This window comes from Schistocerca nitens, chromosome 3 (assembly GCF_023898315.1).
Source record: "Schistocerca nitens isolate TAMUIC-IGC-003100 chromosome 3, iqSchNite1.1, whole genome shotgun sequence".
Lineage (NCBI taxonomy): Eukaryota > Metazoa > Arthropoda > Insecta > Orthoptera > Acrididae > Schistocerca > Schistocerca nitens.
The window spans coordinates 411,196,357-411,215,507 of record NC_064616.1 but is presented as its reverse complement, the minus strand read 5'-3'; the positions used below and the strand labels follow the sequence as shown (position 1 = coordinate 411,215,507).

At 39.2% G+C, this 19,151-nt stretch overlaps 1 protein-coding gene across 2 annotated transcripts in view; it reads left to right on the top strand.

Moving 5' to 3' along the window:
- LOC126248356 (membrane-associated guanylate kinase, WW and PDZ domain-containing protein 1) overlaps positions 1 to 19,151 on the top strand; it is a 408,513-nt gene that overhangs the window by 307,655 nt on the left and 81,707 nt on the right. For both annotated transcript variants that reach the window (XM_049949272.1, XM_049949273.1), the window contains exons 7-9: positions 2,276 to 2,467; positions 2,754 to 2,942; positions 17,577 to 19,077. In XM_049949272.1, the coding sequence (XP_049805229.1) occupies positions 2,276 to 2,467; positions 2,754 to 2,942; positions 17,577 to 19,077 (1,882 nt within the window). The remainder of the gene's footprint in view (positions 1 to 2,275; positions 2,468 to 2,753; positions 2,943 to 17,576; positions 19,078 to 19,151) is intronic.

The following is a 19,151-nucleotide window of genomic DNA, read 5'->3' as shown; positions in this document are numbered from 1 at the left end:
ATATAGAGATAGCTTGAACCCTGAGGAATAACATCTACCTAAAAAAGATTGAAAAATCAATCCCTGAGAGGTTGAAGTAAGGAATGGAACATCATTTTTACATCAGTGGGCATAAATTGTGTTAAAATAGTATTAAAGTTGTTGCATGGTGCACATGTTGTATAATGTATAGCTACTTTGATAGCATGATGCACGGATCAGCACTCCTGCCCCTGCTCATCTGTATACACTGTTCAACAGCAATGCTGTGCATGCCGCCTCATCGTGTATTGGGATAGCTGGGGGGGGGGGGGGGGGGGGAGGGGGGGATGTGCACATCATGAGCTGTGCTTTTGTGCTTACCTGAACAGGCAAACATGTGAGGGCAGTTAACGTTGTATGTACAACAGTTTGCTTACCTACCATCACTCATCATAACAAAACTACTGATGTGCCAGGGCAGCTGCAGGTACAGCTAGCCTACTATAAGAAAGCACAACATGGATGCTGTTTATTTACTGCATATCTGTAATTGCACAATCATGGAGTGACGACCTATTCCATCATTTGTTGAACAGTAATTTCCATTTCAGTTAGTTATTACTTGATGAAACATTATAATAACTAAACTGAATCAATTTATTTATTCCAATAACTTTCAACATCGAGTCTATTGGAAAACTCAGTGTACAATAGTAACAAAGCATTTTATGGAATTAATTACTAGTTTCAACTTTGGTTGCTCATCATCATATGAAGTGCTAGTCAACTAGGAGAGGTTACTAAACAAGATGAAACAGAAAAGTTTTAGAATGGTGTACTTTAAACACAGAATCTAAAAGAAGCTATGGATAATTGGGTACTAATTTTTCTGCTTCCTTAAATCGCGTCTGTACCTATTTGATTCACACCATATACAATGTGGTGTGTGTGTGTGTGTGTGTGGGGGGGGGGGTTTCACTTGGTGCTATTGCTGTTTAAGTGTGATATTTTTCCAGAAAAGTGATGTGTCTGTGCTATTATCAGCTACGATTATTACTTATATATTTCTTGTTGGTGAATGATATATTTACTTTAAAAGTTCCATTAGAGTCAAATAAACAGTTTTGTACACCCATGTCCTGGTGTGTTACTTGTATATTGTGTCAACAGTTCAGGTGATCAATGCATCTCTTACAATTCTGATAGTTTAATTGCTAGATTCCTGATGTATTAGTATTTGTGCATGCTTCTGTGTCAAATTGCTAGGTTTGTAATCTATGAGAGTACTTTACATTCTTTGCATCTTGTTTGTGGTTTCATTGCTACTGTGCAACTTCTGTGTTTAATATGCTGTCAGTGTATAGGCATAGTTGGTTTGTTTGTTGACTTTTGAAGGTTTGTTGCCTTTTGAAGGTGAGGTTATAAAATTCCAATTTTTCCTTCTTCCCCTCAGGACCGAGGAACATAGAGATAGGCCTCTGCCTTGTATGTGATGTTCCTGTATAATTCAGAACAATAACTTTTTTATTGTCTTTAATATCAGTGTCAGGGCAAGCCTTCATCATCCCCCAAATCCTCTCCACACCCTGATGATGCAACTGCCACATACTCTAAGGGAGAACCTCTGATTCTAGTATTTGGAAGTAATAGAAGTAAACATCAATGACAATGAAAGTTTTTTAATAAAGTGGAACACTTACAGCCATTATTATGTCATTATTTATTATATGGCCATCAGGTTTGGTGCTTTAGGGCACCATTTTCAGGCCTTAACTGACACTGAGGGGCTTAAATCATATACACAATTCGTCAGTGGCCAACATCTATGAACTGGTTTTCGCAGACTATCTGTAACAACGATGTTGTGTCTCCAACCACAGAGACCACTGATGAATCATGTCTACTGTTGGAGTTAACCCCCTCAGCAGCAGTTAAGGCTTGAAGATGGTGCACTGAAGCACTGAAACTGGTAGCCATATAATAAATAACATCATAAGGACGGCTGTAGGTGTTCCATTTTATTACATAAGTGAACAGCTGAAGTCCCTCAAACCTCCAGTGAGGAGGATGGACATACAAAAACATGAAAATTTTAGTAATCTTGGAGGCATGCTCAGATAGCTGACTACTTGGGACATGGGAGGAGATGTGGTTTTGAATCCCAGACAAGCATAGATTTTCATTTGACACATCATATTCAGTGTTCCTTTAGTGAAATTTTCTCTGTTCCATATATTGGTGCAGTTTTGTTGATGGCAACATAAATATATGTAAGCATACATACATATATATATATTTCTGTATCTCTTTGCAGATTTCGAACGAGCATTTTTTACTCGTAATCCTAATGAGCTTCAAGGAGAAAGGATAACAACTACACTTATTAAATCTTCTCGAGGTCTGGGCTTCACAATAGTTGGTGGTGATGACACTGAAGAAGAATTCCTCCAGATTAAATCCGTTGTTCCAAAAGGACCAGCATGGCTTGATGGCAAATTACAAACAGGTAAGGAGTACTGCTTCTGTTAAGTGAATATGTTAGTTTTGTTAGATCAGTTTATGGAGTTTGGAGATCACAAAATAGTGTGAAATAACGTTACATGTAGGTTAATATTTATTAATACCTTTGTAGTCTTTTTTAAAAATTTGTTGGGGCAACTCTGGCTATTTTTTCATTTTAGACTATTTTATTGTCCCACAAGTGCTGGTACATATATAGAAGAAAGAATTGGAATTAGAATCTTGAGCGTTTAAAAATTTACTAAAGTTATGTTAATAATGGTTTCTTACAGGTGATGTGCTGGTCTATGTAAATGAAACCTGTGTACTAGGCTTCACACACCATGATATGGTTAGTGTTTTCCAGTCCATTGCTCCAAATGAGACAGTTACATTGGAAGTTTGTAGAGGGTACCCTCTGCCTTTTGATCCCAATGATCCTAACACAGAAGTTGTTACTACTGTTGCTGTAAATGCTCCAGGTAAGTTTGTTTATATTGAATATGTCATGCCATTTGGCTTTGTATCATATCTCTTCAAGTTACTCTTTTAATACTGGTACGCATTTTGTGATAGACAAGTTCCAAACCTTCAATACTAATTCTAATAGTTTGCTCTGTTGTATCCTGTGTGGCCATTCTTACACAGTATTTACTAGTGAAAGGGTCTTACCTAGAGTATCATCAAGTGAGTTGGCTATTTTAAGCAATTATTTTTTCTGAAATGATTTTTAGTTAAAAGTGTAATTAATTTCGTACTAGAATGTGTCATGTGGTATCCTTATGAACTGTAACATATGACAGTTATTGCTGATCCATGTACTTTGAAGTCCCGTTACAGTATGCTTCAGAATCGTTGTTATGTAATTAAGGAAGGTTTATTTTATTTTATTTATTTATTTATTTTTTTATTTGTCAGTAGTCTATTTTGGAGGAAACCCTTTTACAAGCAGCTCATTATATGTGGCAGTTGTTTTTAGGTGCTGTGTGTTATATTGATAACTATATCTTTCAGTTGCTACTTATGGCATTTCCAAATTCACTTTTCACTTCTGAGCAATGTACAGTCCCTCAGCGTGCAATATCTCTTTAAAAATATCCACTTATTCACAATTGTGTTGAGACATCTTTGAGACAATGGTCAATTTTTGTAACTCTTAAACAGAGTTGGTCATCAAATAATGATAAAAAATGGCTATTCCCTCATTCTTATATTTCAATAAAAAATTATTTTGGTTGATATCCATCAGTGATTGACAGCAAATGATACGAAAGCATTTTTTACCCGAATGTTTGCAATCTGTATTATTATTTTTTAATATCATTTGCATCCAGTACTGATGTATAAAAATGTCATATTTGTAGTATGCTATTTCACTCTTGTCTTGTGCTTAATGAGACAAAATTCTACTCTAACTACAAGTGAGGATTGGAAAGTAATGCACAATAATTTTTTTTCTCCCCTGATATTGCAGCTTGAGTATTGAAATCTTATGACGATATAGTTTGAAGTTTACACTGTAGAGGTTATTTTGTTTTCATGTGCAGTTCCAGTGAGAAAAGCCAGAACTATGACACAAACAGGGTGTGCATCTTATTGTCATCATCTTCTGAAGATATTTGTGAGGAAAAGGGCATAAACAGAGTCAAATTCACAGGGACTGTATGGGACGAATCTGCGGACCATAGCAATGTCTACAGGTGGTGCACATTCTTCCAAGGAAGCTGTGTGACCTTTAATTATTCACTATGCACCTGGCAGCCGGTAACAGCTCCAACCTCACGAAATTTCGGAGCCACTGAGGAAGCAATTTTGAAAGATTAGCGTTTGCAACTGTGACCTTTATCGCACAGTTCAACATCTCCTATCGTCTGGTGTATGATATTGTTCATAACATGTTGAAATTTCACAAATTTAGTGCTCACTGGGTGCCTAAGAACTTGACAAACACAAAGGCCAGCAAATGATGAAAAGCTTGGATCACTTAACACGTTACGCCACAGAAGCTCGTGACTTTCTGAAAGAAATCATCACTGGTGATGAGTTGTGGCCATACCACTACACACCCAGAACGAAGCAGGCCTCTGCAGAGTGGAAACATGCTGGTTCCCAACACACACACACACACACACACACACACACACACACACAAAGAAAAAGAGAGAGAGAGAGAGAAATCAGTGTGACTCAATCTGCCAGGAAAGTGCTTGTGGCAATGTTCTGGGATATACATGGTGTGTTATTGGTGGAGTTTACAGAACACGGGACCACTGTAAATGCTGCAGCCTACATTAAAACTTTGGTTGAGCTGCATCGTGCTCTTCATGACAGACCCACAAAATTAATGCTGAAGTGATGAAGTTCTTCAAGACAATCTCATCCCCATGTTCCTGTTCCTTTTTGTGAGGAAATTGCCAGATTTGTGTGGGAGGTGCTCCAACATCCACCATACAGTCCAGACCGTACACCGTCGGACTTTCATATGTTCGGTCCCATGAAGAAATTTCTGGCTGGTCAGTGCTTTGCGACAGATATGGAATTGAAATCAGCAGTCCACAGATGGCTGTGTTTCAACCAAATAGACTTCTACGAACAGAGCATGCAGAAACTGGTAACACAGTGGGAAAAATGTGTTGAGAACATTATTGACTATGTGGAAAAGTGGGTAAAAGATGTAAGTTCATTTGTGATTTTTTTTTTTTTTTGTTTTGTTACCTATTAAACTTTTTGATGATAAAATTATTATGCATCATTTTCTAATCTCCCTCGTATATTAAAATTCCTACTTTTTATGCTGAAGTTTTCAGAATATTTTGCATATCATTATTAGTTTCTTCTTATGGTATTAAGTTAGGCACGAACAGATTTCATGTCCTCTGTGTCAACTAATTGTTGTGGTTCCTTCACTTTGAAAGGGCCAGGTTTATGTTGAAGCAGAATGTTCAAGTCATCTTTCATTCCTTTATCAGTGGTTTTCTTCTCAGGGTATTGCAACAAGGTGCTTGTTCATATTTATTTCATAAATTTTCGTGGCTATTGTCTTTTTCTTGGCAGTTGTATTGATTGCGCTGTTAATAACTGTGGTAGATTTTTTTGTCTTTACATATAAAATTACCTATATCTTGTTTTGTTTCATAGTCAACTAGAATCATATAATTATTTACTTAGATTACTATTTAAATCATAACTCTGAAAGGTACTCTGTTTATGATTTGTCATTTATTTAGTCATTTGTCGCAAAAAGTATATTTTATTGCTTTCTTACAGCCTGTCTGTTAGGAGATAGATGATAAGCATTCACTGTATGCTCGAGGCTTGGGATCTACATCTACATATACATGTTGTACATGATTACTCTGCAGTTCACAGTCAAGTGCCTGGCAAAGGGTTCATCAAATCACCTTCAACCTATTTTTCTACTGTTCCACTTTTGAACAGCATGCGGGAAAAACAAACACCTAAATCTTTCCATCTGTGCTCTAATTTCTCTTTTTTTATTATCATGAACATTTCTGCCTATGTAGGTGGGCACCAACAAAATATTTTCACATTCAGAGGAGAAAGTTGGTAATTGAAATTCTATGAGAAGATCCTGCCTGCCGCAACACTAAAAGACTTTGTTTTAATGATTGCCACCCCAATTCACATGTCATATCTGTGACACTCCCTTCTTTGTTTCACAATAATGCAACACAAGCTGCCCTTCTCTGAACTTCTTTGATGTCCTCCATCAATCATATCTGATGTGGATCCCACATCACGGAGCTACACTGCAGAAGTGGTCAGACAAGGTTAGTGTAGGAAGTCTCTTTAGGAGACTTGTTGCATTTTCTAAGTGTTCTCCCAATGAGTCGCAGAATTTGGTTTGCTTTCCCCACAACATTATCCATGTGATCGTTCCAATTTAAGCTATTTATACTTGTAATTCCTAAGTATTTAGTTGAATTTACAGCCTTTAGCTTTGTGTGATTTATTGTGTAATGGAAATTTAGTGGATTCCTTTTAGCATTTATGTGCAGGACCTCACACTTCTCCTTATTCAGAAGTTGTCCCATAGTGCTCAGAGCCATTCTCCTTATTCAGAGATAATTGCCACATTTTTCACTATGCAGAAATTTTGTCAAAATTATTTTACAGTTGGTTTTGGTAATCTGATGACTTTACTAGACAGTAAATGACAGCATCATCTGCAAAAAATCTAAGAGGAGTGCTCCAATTGTCTCCTAAATTGTTTATTTAAATCGGGAACAGCGGAGGGCCTATAACACTTTCTTGTGGAATGCTAGATATTCCTTCTGTTTTACTTGATGACTATCCATCAGTTACAACGAACTGTGACCTTCCTGAAAGGAAATCACGAATCCAGTCACACAACTGAGGGGATACACTGTAGGCACACAATGTGATTAGAAGTCACTTGTGAGCAATGGTGTCAAAAGTGTTCTGGAAATGTAAAAAATATGGAATCAGTTTGCATATTCAATAAACACTTAAAAATAATTTGAAAATTGAAGCTCAGAATTTAAATTTAAGTTGTTTGCGTTCTCTGAAGAAGAATATTGTTTTGAAAGGTAAAGTACAGTGTTCACTAGTGGTGTATACCTTAAATACACTGAAGAGCCAAAGAAACGGGTACACCAATCTAATATTGTGTAGGGCCCCCATGAACACACACAAGTGCCACAACATGACGTGGCATGGACTCGACTAATGTCTGAAGTAGTGCTAGAAGAAATTGAAACCATGAATCCTGCAGGGCTGTCCATAAATCCATAAGAGTATTAGGAGGTGGAGATCTCTTCTGACCAGCATGTTGCAAGGCATCCCAGATACGCTCAATAATGTTCGTGTCTAGGGAGTTTGGTGGCCAGCAGAAGTGTTTTAACTCAAAAGAGTGTTCCTGTAGCAATTCTGGATGTGTGGTGTGTCACATTGTCCTTCTGGAATTGCCCAAGTCTGTCGGAACGCGCAGTGGACACGACTGGATGCAGGTGATCAGACAGGATGCTGATGTACGTGTCACCTGTCAGAGTCATAGCTAGACATATCAGGGGTCCCGTATCACTCCAGTTGCACACACTCCACACCATTACAGAACCTCCACCACCTTGAACAGTTCCCTACTGACATGCAGGAGCCATGGATTCATGAGGTTGTCTCCATACCCGTACATGCCCATCCGCTCAATACAATTTGAAACAAGACTCGTCCGACCAGGCAACAAGTTTCGTAGTCATCAACAGTCCAATGTCGGTGTTGGCGGACACAGGCAAGGCGTAAAGCTTTGTGTCACGCAGTCATCAAGGGTACACAAGTGGGCCTTTGGCTCCAAAAGCCCATATCAATGATGTTTCGTTGAATGGTTCGCACACTGACACTTGTTGATGGCCCAGTATTGAAATCTACAGCAGTTTGCAGAAGGGTTCCACTACTGTCACGTTGAACAGTTCTCTTCAGTCATCATTGGTTCCGTTCTTGCAAGAACTTTATCCAGCTGCAGCGATGTCATAGATTTGATGTTTTGCCAGATTCATGATATTTGTGGTACACTCATGAAATGATCATAAGGGAAAATCCCCACTTCATCACCACCTCGGAGATGCTGTGTCCCATCACTCATGTGCCGACTATAACACCATGTTCAAACTCATTTAAATCTTGATAACTTACCATTGTAGCAGCAGTAACCGATCCAACAACTGTGCCGGACACTTGTTGCCTTACATAGGCTTTGCCAACCGCAGCTTCGTATTCTGCCTGTTTACATATCTCTGTACTTGACTGTACATGCCTATACCAGTTTTTTTCCCACTTCAGTGTGTATAGTGTTTGCGTTCCACTCAACAAAAACAGGATCTGCCATAAATAGGATTAGACAGGACATGTGTTTTATTGCAGTGGAACAGAAGAGAGACAATATCAAACAGTAGACTATATCGTAAACAAAAAAAAATGGGAAACAATATTACATTCACTCATTCTTGTAAATGACACCAAAAATGAACTTGGCAAAGACCAAATTAACTAAAAATAAAATTAAGTACACTTCCTGACAAAAAAGTGAAGCACCCAGAAGACATGGTCGGATGTCAGTGTAAACTTCCTACATGTAAACAATGTCAGTGGACGTATAAATGATTAAGGTTGCAATTCTCTGTGATAGGTAGGTAGAATGACCACCAGAGTGCATTAGTGTTGTTCATTTTTAGTGTTGTTACCAGGCCTGCTGGAGTATCTAAGGGGTGTGAGTAGTATCAGATGTTGAATGATCACAGAGGAGGTCACAGAATTGCCACACACTTGTGTTGAGATAACTCAGGACCGGGTTTAAAAGGGGCCTCATTACGGGTCTCTATTGGCTGGCTGGTCGAATTGTGCAATATCTAGATTCGTGGGGCATTCAGATGTGGCAGTGCACTGCATGGGAACGTGAGGGGAGGCATACTCGTCGTGAAGGCTGCAGTCAAGCCTGTCTGACCACCACTAGTGAGGATCTTTGTATTGTGCGCCAATCACATAGTAACCCCTTCACAACTGCACCTGGTGTCTGAGAAGAAGTAATGGACTCCTTGCAACAATCTGTGTCAGTACCATTGGTCAGAGACTAGCAGCAGCCACACTAGGATATCACTACCTTGTATAGAATACCATTAACACCATAATGCAAGTGGCTACACTTCGAGTGGTGCTATGAGTGGATATTATGGACAGCCGATGAATGGCATCGCATTGTGTACAGCAACGAATAGCGATCCTCTTCTGAGCCAGATGACCGCCATCGGTGAGTGTAGTGGCATCTGGGTAGAGTTCCCATCTTTTGGAGAGGCACAGCAATGTTACTCCCGACATCATGGTGTGGTTGGCTATCAGATATCACTCCAGATCATGGATGGTAGTAATTGAGGGAACTGTGATGGGTCAACATTGCATCACCGACATCCTGCATCCTCGTGTGTTACCTCTCATGTGACAGCATTGTGGTGCCATTTTTCAGTAGGTAAATGCTTCTCCATACGTGGCACATGTGTCTGTGAACTGTCTGCATGAGGTTGAGCTGTCACCAATAGAACGTGAGAGACCAGCTCAGATGTCAGTTCCATCCCAGTGCCAATATCAGGGATGTCAAGGACCCAGCACAACAGTTGTGGGCCAGCTTGCCTTAGGAGAGTATACAATGGCTCTACAACACAATTCCTAGCCAGATCAGTGTATGAACTCATGCCAGAGGGGCGCAATGTCATACTGATAAGTGGGCTCATCCTTCTAAGCTCTTTGTCAGTTTGCCTCAATTTTATAAACACTGAAATAACATCTCATATCCTCTCAACCCTTGATGTTTGATTTTGGTTACTCCTTCCCTTCTGGGTGCTTCACTTCTTTCATCAGGCAGTGTATATTTTATCAAACAATAATGAAATCATATGGAAAGTTAGAATTCTAAACCTTTTTCAAATGGCAAGTTATCGTAAGCCACAAGATGCGTAGTAAAAATAGGTAGAAACAACTGATCAGGCAGGAAGTCAAAATTGTGTATTATGAGAATTTTTTGAACAGTAGGGAGATACACCATATCAATCTATGAAAGAAATTCATCATTATAGGAAATGAAGATTATAAAAATGTAGACAGTTATTTAACAAAAGTTGTTTCACTAATGGTAAGGTTAGAAGTATGTCATGAAGATGAGTGCTGTCTCACTTTCACCCCAAGTCAGTGCAAGTTGGAAGTTGGTTCAGCTGGGCAATCTCTTTATGGTTTTCGGGTGGTTAATCCCAGTCATTTAGGCAATTGTGGACAGTGACACTTTATTCAAATGGGCGGGGGGGGGGGGGGGGGGGAACATGATTTCAATAGAACACTAATATGTATATACAGGGTGTTACAAAAAGGTATGGGCAAACTTTCAGGAAACATTCCTCACACACAAAGAAAGAAAATATATTATGTGGACATGTGTCCGGAAATGCTTACTTTCCATGTTAGAGCTCATTTTATTACTTCTCTTCAAATCACATTAATCGTGGAATGGAAACACACAGCAACAGAACGTACCAGCATGACTTCAAATATTTTGTTACAGGAAATGTTCAAAATGTCCTCTGTTAGCGAGGATACATGCATCCACCCTCCGTCGCATGGAATCCCTGATGCGCTGATGCAGCCCTGGAGAATGGTGTATTGTATCACAGCCGTCCACAATACGAGCACGAAGAGTCTCTACATTTGGTACCGGGGTTGCATAGACAAGAGCTTTCAAATGCCCCCATAAATGAAAGTCAAGAGGGTTGAGGTCAGGAGAACGTGGAGGCCATGGAATTGGTCCGCCTTTACCAATCCATCGGTCACCGAATCTGTTGTTGAGAAGCGTACGAACACTTCGACTGAAATGTGCAGGGGCTCCATCGTGCATGAACCACATGTTGTGTCGTACTTGTAAAGGCACATGTTCTAGCAGCACAGGTAGAGTATCCCGTATGAAATCATGATAACGTGCTCCATTGAGCATAGGTGGAAGAACATGGGGCCCAATCAAGACATCACCAACAATGCCAGCCCAAACGTTCACAGAAAATCTATGTTGATGACGTGATTGCACAATTGCCTGTGGATTCTCATCAGCCCACACATGTTGATTGTGAAAATTTACAATTTGATCACGTTGGAATGAAGCCTCATCCGTAAAGAGAACATTTGCACTGAAATGAGGATTGACACATTGTTGGATGAACCATTCGCAGAAGTGTACCCGTGGAGGCCAATCAGCTGCTGATAGTGCCTGCACACGCTGTACGTGGTACGGAAACAACTGGTTCTCCCATAGCACTCTCCATACAGTGACGTGGTCAACGTTACCTTGTACAGCAGCAACTTCTCTGACGCTGACGTTAGGGTTATCGTCAACTGCAAGAAGAATTGCCTCGTACATTGCAGGTGTCCTCGTCGTTCTAGGTCTTCCTCAGTCGCGAGTCATAGGTTGGAATGTTCCGTGCTCCCTAAGAAGCCGATCAATTGCTTCCAACGTCTTCCTGTTGGGACACCTTCATTCTCGAAATCTGTCTCGATACAAACGTACCGCGCCACGGCTATTTCCCCGTGCTAATCCATACATCAAATGGGCATCTGCCAACTCCGCATTTGTAAACATTGCACTGACTGCAAAACCATGTTCATGATGAACACTAACCTGTTGATGCTATGTACTGATGTGCTTGATGCTAGTACTGTAGAGCAATGAGTCGCATGTCAACACAAGCACCGAAGTCAACATTACCTTTCTTCAATTGGGCCAACTGGCGGTGAATCAAGGTAGTACAGTACATACTGACGAAACTAAAATGAGCTCTACCATGGAAATTAAGCGTTTCCAGACACATGTCCACATAACATCTTTTCTTTATTTGTGTGTGAGGAATGTTTCCTGAAAGTTTGGCTGTACCTTTTGCAACACCCTGTAGATTTAAACATCTGTGCATCCATCTAAAGATGTAACCATAGTCATTCTGTTTAGATAAAACACCCTCAGGAGATTTGCACAGAAAAGATGACTACATCAGACTCTGTGTCTCAGAAATTTGTATCATTAATCTCAGCTCTCATAAGGAATTAGCTCTTCCCCATAAATTACCATATTCCACCACCACACAAACAAATCTTATACTGAAATCAGTGTCAAAAATTTAAACCAATATTAATCAAGTTATCATATAATTATTATATATCTAAGTGAAAAAATAACTTGGACGACAGATCATTAACTTTGAAGCACGCATGGAAATTCACAGAAGTGTAAAATGTCCTGGTAGCTTGAAACTGTGTGCCAGACTAGGACTTGTACCTGAGACCTTTGCCTTTTGTAGGCAAGTGCTCTACTGACTGTGCTACTCAAGCATGACTCACAACTCATCCTCACAGCTTTACTTCCACCAGTACCTCATCTCCTAGTTTCACATTGTTTTAATCTGCCAAGAAGTTTCATATCAGCATGCACTCTGTTGCAGAGTGATAAAAAAATTGTTCTCTCCTCACTGTACTACATTAAAACACAGCAGACAAACCTGGAGCGACAATTTAAAATTAATGAGCGGAACATGAAATAGGTTTGTAGAAACAGGACTACACAAGGGAGATTATCACTAACATTAATTCTAAAAGTAGGTGTGAGACTTTGGTGTTATAAGCAACCTATGTCAGTTGGTGCAAGAGTGTATCAACATATGATTTTTAGTTGAGTTTTATTAATAATTTGCAGTAAACTATTTTGGTTAAAAATATCATGGCGTAAATTCATAAAATGTACAGCAGACGAGGGTGGAACAGGACATGTAAATAAGCCTCTTGTTCACAATTTTTAATACATAAAATGTGATGTAGTAAAGTGGAACTATAACAAATGTAGCCTTCAACCGTTCAAAAATACACATAATTTTGTGTGAGTAATCCATTATTTTCAATGCTTTAAAAATACTGCACAATCATATTGCCAAAATAATAAACAGTTTTATAATTTTTAATTGAAAACTGCTAACAGTTAATTTTCTTACCAAAACCTAGGAAGTACGGTTGCAGGACACCTGACAGCAGAGGGTCCATAGTATGTGCTACATGTGTATATGGAAAACTGCCTCTGCATGACTCGCTGCTTCATCTAACTGAAAACACACAACCTCTTCGCTTGTCAAATATAACTTCTGGACCTCGTGGAGAGTCAGACAACACATCTGCTTTCAGAAATTTCACCTCCATATGAGTATGTATGGAACTTGTGCACTGCACAAGTAATCATTAATGGCTCCTGTTCACTTTATGAGTAGTTAACTTGGACTGAGTTTGATTCTTCAGAATGGGATACTCTGCTTCATTTTGGTCTTTATGTGACTGAACTGCACTAACGCCATGATTGGAAGCAACTGTTGCAAAGACCAGGGGTTTCCCTGGGAAATATGTGCTGAGGCAAAGCTCTTAACAAAGCATCCGTTTTAGCCCTCTGAAAGCTTTGTCCCACACTGCAGACCACATGATTGCCACACCTTTCTCTCACAAAGGGGTGATTGGTATAATTAACGTTTCACACTTGGACTTCTTTAAGATTCTGGGGGTGACATTTCATAGATTGCTTTGATATGCTACTGTGTGTGGAGTATTCTATTTTTGTTTTTAACAAACCCTAGATATGTGGGCTGATTCTTGAAAGAATTAGTACTTTTTGAGGTTTCACTTTGACCTTTTTCAGATTCTAAATATAGTGTTGAGTATTTTCACACCTAGTAGTAATGGAGTCAATATAATTACAACATAATTGAATAACACTGATTAATTGTTCTAGACACCAATGGAATGCAGGCTATACTGAAAAGTAGACATACATATTTGTAGAGACCAAGTCCAAATGAAGTGGTAAGCATTAGAAACTTTTGAGAGTCTTCTTCTAAATTTAACTGTAGATAATAGTTTTTTTGCTCCAACCACTGGAGAAGCCCACCTAAGAGTAAACAATTTTGTTAATGAGTCCCACAGATTTTCCACAGCTTGGTAATGGATTTCTGATGAAAGTGTGTTCAGTGATTCTCGTATGGGGAAGTCAAATGCCTTGAACGTTTACACCCCAAACGTATTTTATAGACATGCTGCCTTGACAACCAGTAATATTACTTCTCAGAAACGTAATTTCTGAGCTGACCTGCTTCTGGAATTCTGTTACCACCATAGAACATAATTTCTCAGTTATTTACTGGTAATGACTGTGATACTTATGACAGAAATGTATTCCAATTAAGTGATGATCCTGAGTTACCTATATCAACTTGATAAAACACCTTGCATTGACCTATTAGTTACCCACCACCACAGCCGAGGTCACTAACGCATGCCTGTGTAGTGTCACTCAACTCGGAGCGTGCGGGAATCTTGGTGGTGGATGACATTTTCACTGTCAGTATTTGATGAACAAGGGGAGAAGAGGTGGTGGCACAAAATTCCTGATCAACAATCTTTGCACCATTATCCTGGATTAAATTCCAGACCCCTCTTCAGTGTCTCATGAAATGAGGATACATGACACTGCTGATAGTGATCAATCCATTGGATGACAATGTTAAGCTTGATGGCCCCCTTAGTGCTTTTCTAGAGGAGTAGGCTATGTTCCATCAACAGGTTTCACTCTCTCCCTTCTATCATCACCATCCAACACAAACGTAATACATCACTATACATGCATTCATCTACACTCAACAAATACACATATGAAACAACTCTCATATATCCACAAGGAAAAGGGCCAATGTGCACGGGGGAAGAACACCCTTTCCGACAGGCAGCAGAACCTATGCTATGGGATATCCCAGCCAACATTGCCATACGACATTCATATTTTACCTGTTATTTGCTGTACTAACAGCTTTTGTGTAAAGCCTACAACTCAGTTCTACTAGGCTCTGACTGTGTTTACATGATGACACTTCTGTGTCTTTAGCTTTTTATCCAGGCAAAAAATTTTGACGTATTTGTGTACTTCACATTGAAAACAAATTGTATTTGTAAATGTGGATATTTGGCACAAATTGAGGACAGGAGCATAATCTTGCCGTGTTCCTTTGTGAAGTGGGGCTGAGAAGGAAGAATCGGACAATTTTCCTTTTATTGAATGCTGCCAGTTTGTAAACACTAAGTTTTCTTGCTGCTCATCACTCTAGTCTTGTGAACATAGCTGCCTCTTAGTATGAGAAAACATTTTGGTATATTTGGCTTTGTTGTGCCCACTGGCAGTCAGGGTTTAGCCACATGACATGACATTGTGTGCAGTGCGGATACTTCCTGTTCGCCAGGAGCTTTTCTGCAAAACTATAAGCTATCCTTAACACATCTGCTTGTGAAGAATCATGCTGACATAGCACTTATGATCTAACATCTTTTTCCAGGACTGATCTAATAATTACATCCCAGATTCGAAATTCTACATAGGATTGCTGGCCCTGCAGATTTTTCCACTGAAATTAGCACTGACAATTTAGTTTGAAATATCAGTAATCTATTATTGATATGACTTCTTGCATCTCTTCCAATGATGGCTGACTTGTGTATCTTCTGATGCTGGACAATTTTCTAAACTACATGTTAGTAAATAATTTTTTGACTGCAATTTTCAACCAACACTTCACCCATTTATGAAAATCACAGCTTATCCAGATTCTCTAGTGGGCACAAGTTTGTAAGCAATTTTTTGTGTTGTGGAAGTGAGAACTCTGCCAATTAATGTTCCCCAGCAAGAATAAATTAACTTCATTTACTCTCATAATCAGATGCAACAAAACAGTAATTTGGACTTAACCAAGTACTACTGGGCTCCAGTCCACGAACAGTCACTGACATTGCACTGGGAGAGTTCTTACTTGAGTTGCTAGTCACAAAGCTGATGCCATATGTAACCATAATGGCTGCAGGAGGTGCAGTTGACAACTCGGAGTGCTTATGTTTTTGTTGGGCTGTTTCCTGCATCTTTCATGATGGTGTAACCAGTGCCAAGAGGCGGCAGCCCCCAGTACACACATGTATTGCTTGGAGGTGGTTCCCTGGTGAATGCAATACAATTGTATTACTTTCTGGGTTGACCATGACAAAAATAATGCATGCTGCATGGAAGGACACTTTGCTTTGAAAGCTTGGATGTACTGCTGCAGTCTCTGAAAATACAAGTTTGTAGAATCTTGTCACCAATTGTTGTGAAATTCTTCTGTTCAGAAGAAACAGCAGTAACCATAAGAGAATTTATGAATGCAAGACAACCACAAGCACAAAAAGCAGTGCATACAATTAAGATTTGCAAAACTGCTGCAGTGTACTGGGTGTAACATGGACTGAACCATGTCATCTAATCAGGTTCACTTCAATAGTAGTAGCCATAATAAAAAATCTGCCAAGTAGCATAGACACGAAGTACGTGCCAGTAAACACAAGTATGTGTTAGAGCTTAACAAAATGGACAGGCTTATCCTAGGTGTTTGCTTATTGATTGGACCACATGATCCTGTCCAGCCAGAAGCACTGCCAGTGATAGGACCATAGATACCCATGCTGATGTCTTTGTTGCTTTGACTTTGAACCTGTGCCCTTTAGTGTTGACTGGTACAAAATGATTGGTGATGGTCAATATTTTCCAGTGTTACATTACTTCGTCTCTCTATTGTGAACAGGTATGAGATGTGGTTATATTTGTTTTATTGTAGTTCCACAGCTGTGGTGTCATGTGACTTATGAGAGTTATAAAAATTCTTGTTTCCTCTTTATTCTTATTTTATATTGCTTCATTTTTTGTTCATAGTGTTACATCAAGGATCATTTTATGTATTAATTTTATGTTCATTTTTTCTCCATATTAAGATTGTTTTTTATTGGCAATTCTTGTCATTACCAGCGTAGATACACAAAAAAGATACCACATTTTAGGCTTCAAATAGTAGCAGTTCTGCAAGGGAGCTTGTTCTGTTCACTCCGTTCAGCCAATATGTCACTACTACTTTGCAGTAACAGTTCTTCGAACTAGTGTGTGTGTGAGAGAGAGAGAGAGAGAGAGAGAGAAGGTTATCGGATGTAGACTGTTCTTGTCAACAAGAACCACCTAATTTGCTCAAAAAGTACTACTGACAGTCCTTGAGCTGCTATAACACATGAATATTATGACATCTGTTGTGACACTATTAAAGAGAATTCTAATTTAAACATTGATGTATTGTTATGTAATAAAAACGTGAAGAAAATATTCATGCTACCTCTTGTTCTGCTCTCTGGTTTTACTGTTATTATTCAGTTTTTATTTCTGTTGTATCTCTTTAACAATTATGAAGATTTCAGTGAAAGCTAACTGTGCCTGAAGTTGACAGATAAAAGGAAAAAAATTCATACATATGATGTTCAAAAACAAGTCATTATACTAATAGAAAAAAAGTCTTTCATTGTGACTTTATAGTTGGTTATACTGTGTACTTTTAGTTCATTTCTGTTTTAAGTAAACAGGGGTTTAAGAGAATACTTAGGGGAAGGGGGAGTTAGAGAGATTTCATTCATGTTTGATCATGCAAGGAAGTTGCTGTTAAATGAATATGAGTGGTTTTTGTATTTTACAGATACATTTGCTGTTGACGCCAGTGTGTATATGGATCAAGATGGCAATTTGAAGAATGAAGGTTACAATTTTTTAGATGTTTCTTCAGATATAACTCATACCCATAATGGTTCTGAAGACCTTGTGAATAGTTCTGTGAAGTCTGTGCCAGATTTATGTTCCTCTGAAAAAATAAAAAATATCCAGAGACCAAGCAGTACAGATGTGCTCCTGAGTGATATGTCTGGTGATGGTGTTGCTGATTTTGATGAGAACTCTACAAAACCAGAATACATTACTATAATGATTGTTAAAGGTGCTATGGGGTTCGGTTTTACAATTGCAGATAGTGCGTATGGTCAGAAAGTGAAAAAGATTCTTGATAGGCAAAGATGTAAAAATCTTATGGAAGGGGATATCTTAGTGGATATTAATGGTATTAATCTTCGCAACATGAGCCACGGAGAAGTGGTGCAGGTGCTTAAAGACTGTGCTCGAAATCAAGAGGCAACAGTGACTGTGCAGAGAGGGGGACCTGGATCTCCAACGAAAAACAAGTCCAGGAAAAAAGATGATGCTGTAGGCAACAGGAAAAATGTATATAAAGACACGGTAGGAGGTATGTACCGTAGCAAGACTCCAACAGCTGAATTATACAGTACTCAGCAAAAAGAAGTTATTCCAAACAGACCAAAAACGCCTCTTGTTGACACAAGGAACCGTCCTAAGACTCCAACTGATAGAAGACCGTGGTCACCATCAGAGACTGACGGAAGTGCTGTGGACCCAAGTGCCAACAATGTAGACGATTCCAGGTTTACAAATGAAAGGAAGTGTGATGAAAATGGTGTGGACTTATCCAGTTCAGTGCAAAGCCCATCATCTCCCCTCACACCTTATCTCCAGGATAACTATAAAACTGCTTTCCCATATCCTGAACATTATGACCCACGTCATGAAGCTGCTAGGAGTCCTTTAACAAACTTAAGTGATCACCTCGTTTCAACAACACTACAGGAATCGGGATCAATTCGTCCTGGAGATTATTCTCGGAGTAGGAGTCCTGGGAATGAAATTGATGTTGATCAGATTCAGCAGAGAGAGGTGTGGGCTAAACTGCATGGACATTATGATTACAAAAACAGTGGGGATTCTTATTCAGAGAATTCACCTCACTCTCCAGGGGTATTTAGTTCTAGTGTTGGTGATGTACAGAACGACTGCTCGCCCTCTTCTGACTACTTGAGACATTATGTTTCACACCCATATTACAATGGGTACAGTGGAGGACAATACGATCAGGGATACAGTTATGGTTATGGGGAAGTGCAGACAACAAATGCATACCTTCAGCACAAAGACTTTGCATATTCACAGCAAATGTCTGGCTACAGTTCGCAGTCACATCTGATACCTGGGACTTCCATACACCATCCAGCATTTTACGCATCTGACCCTGCCAACAAGAGAAAGGAGAGCACCAGTTTCGAGCATGAACAGCCACATCCTAGCAATGTTACAAGGTAATTGACAGTTAGTGTTTGTAATTAATGTTCTTGTTGTATTAAGTTCATAATGTTCCCAACAAAACGTCTGT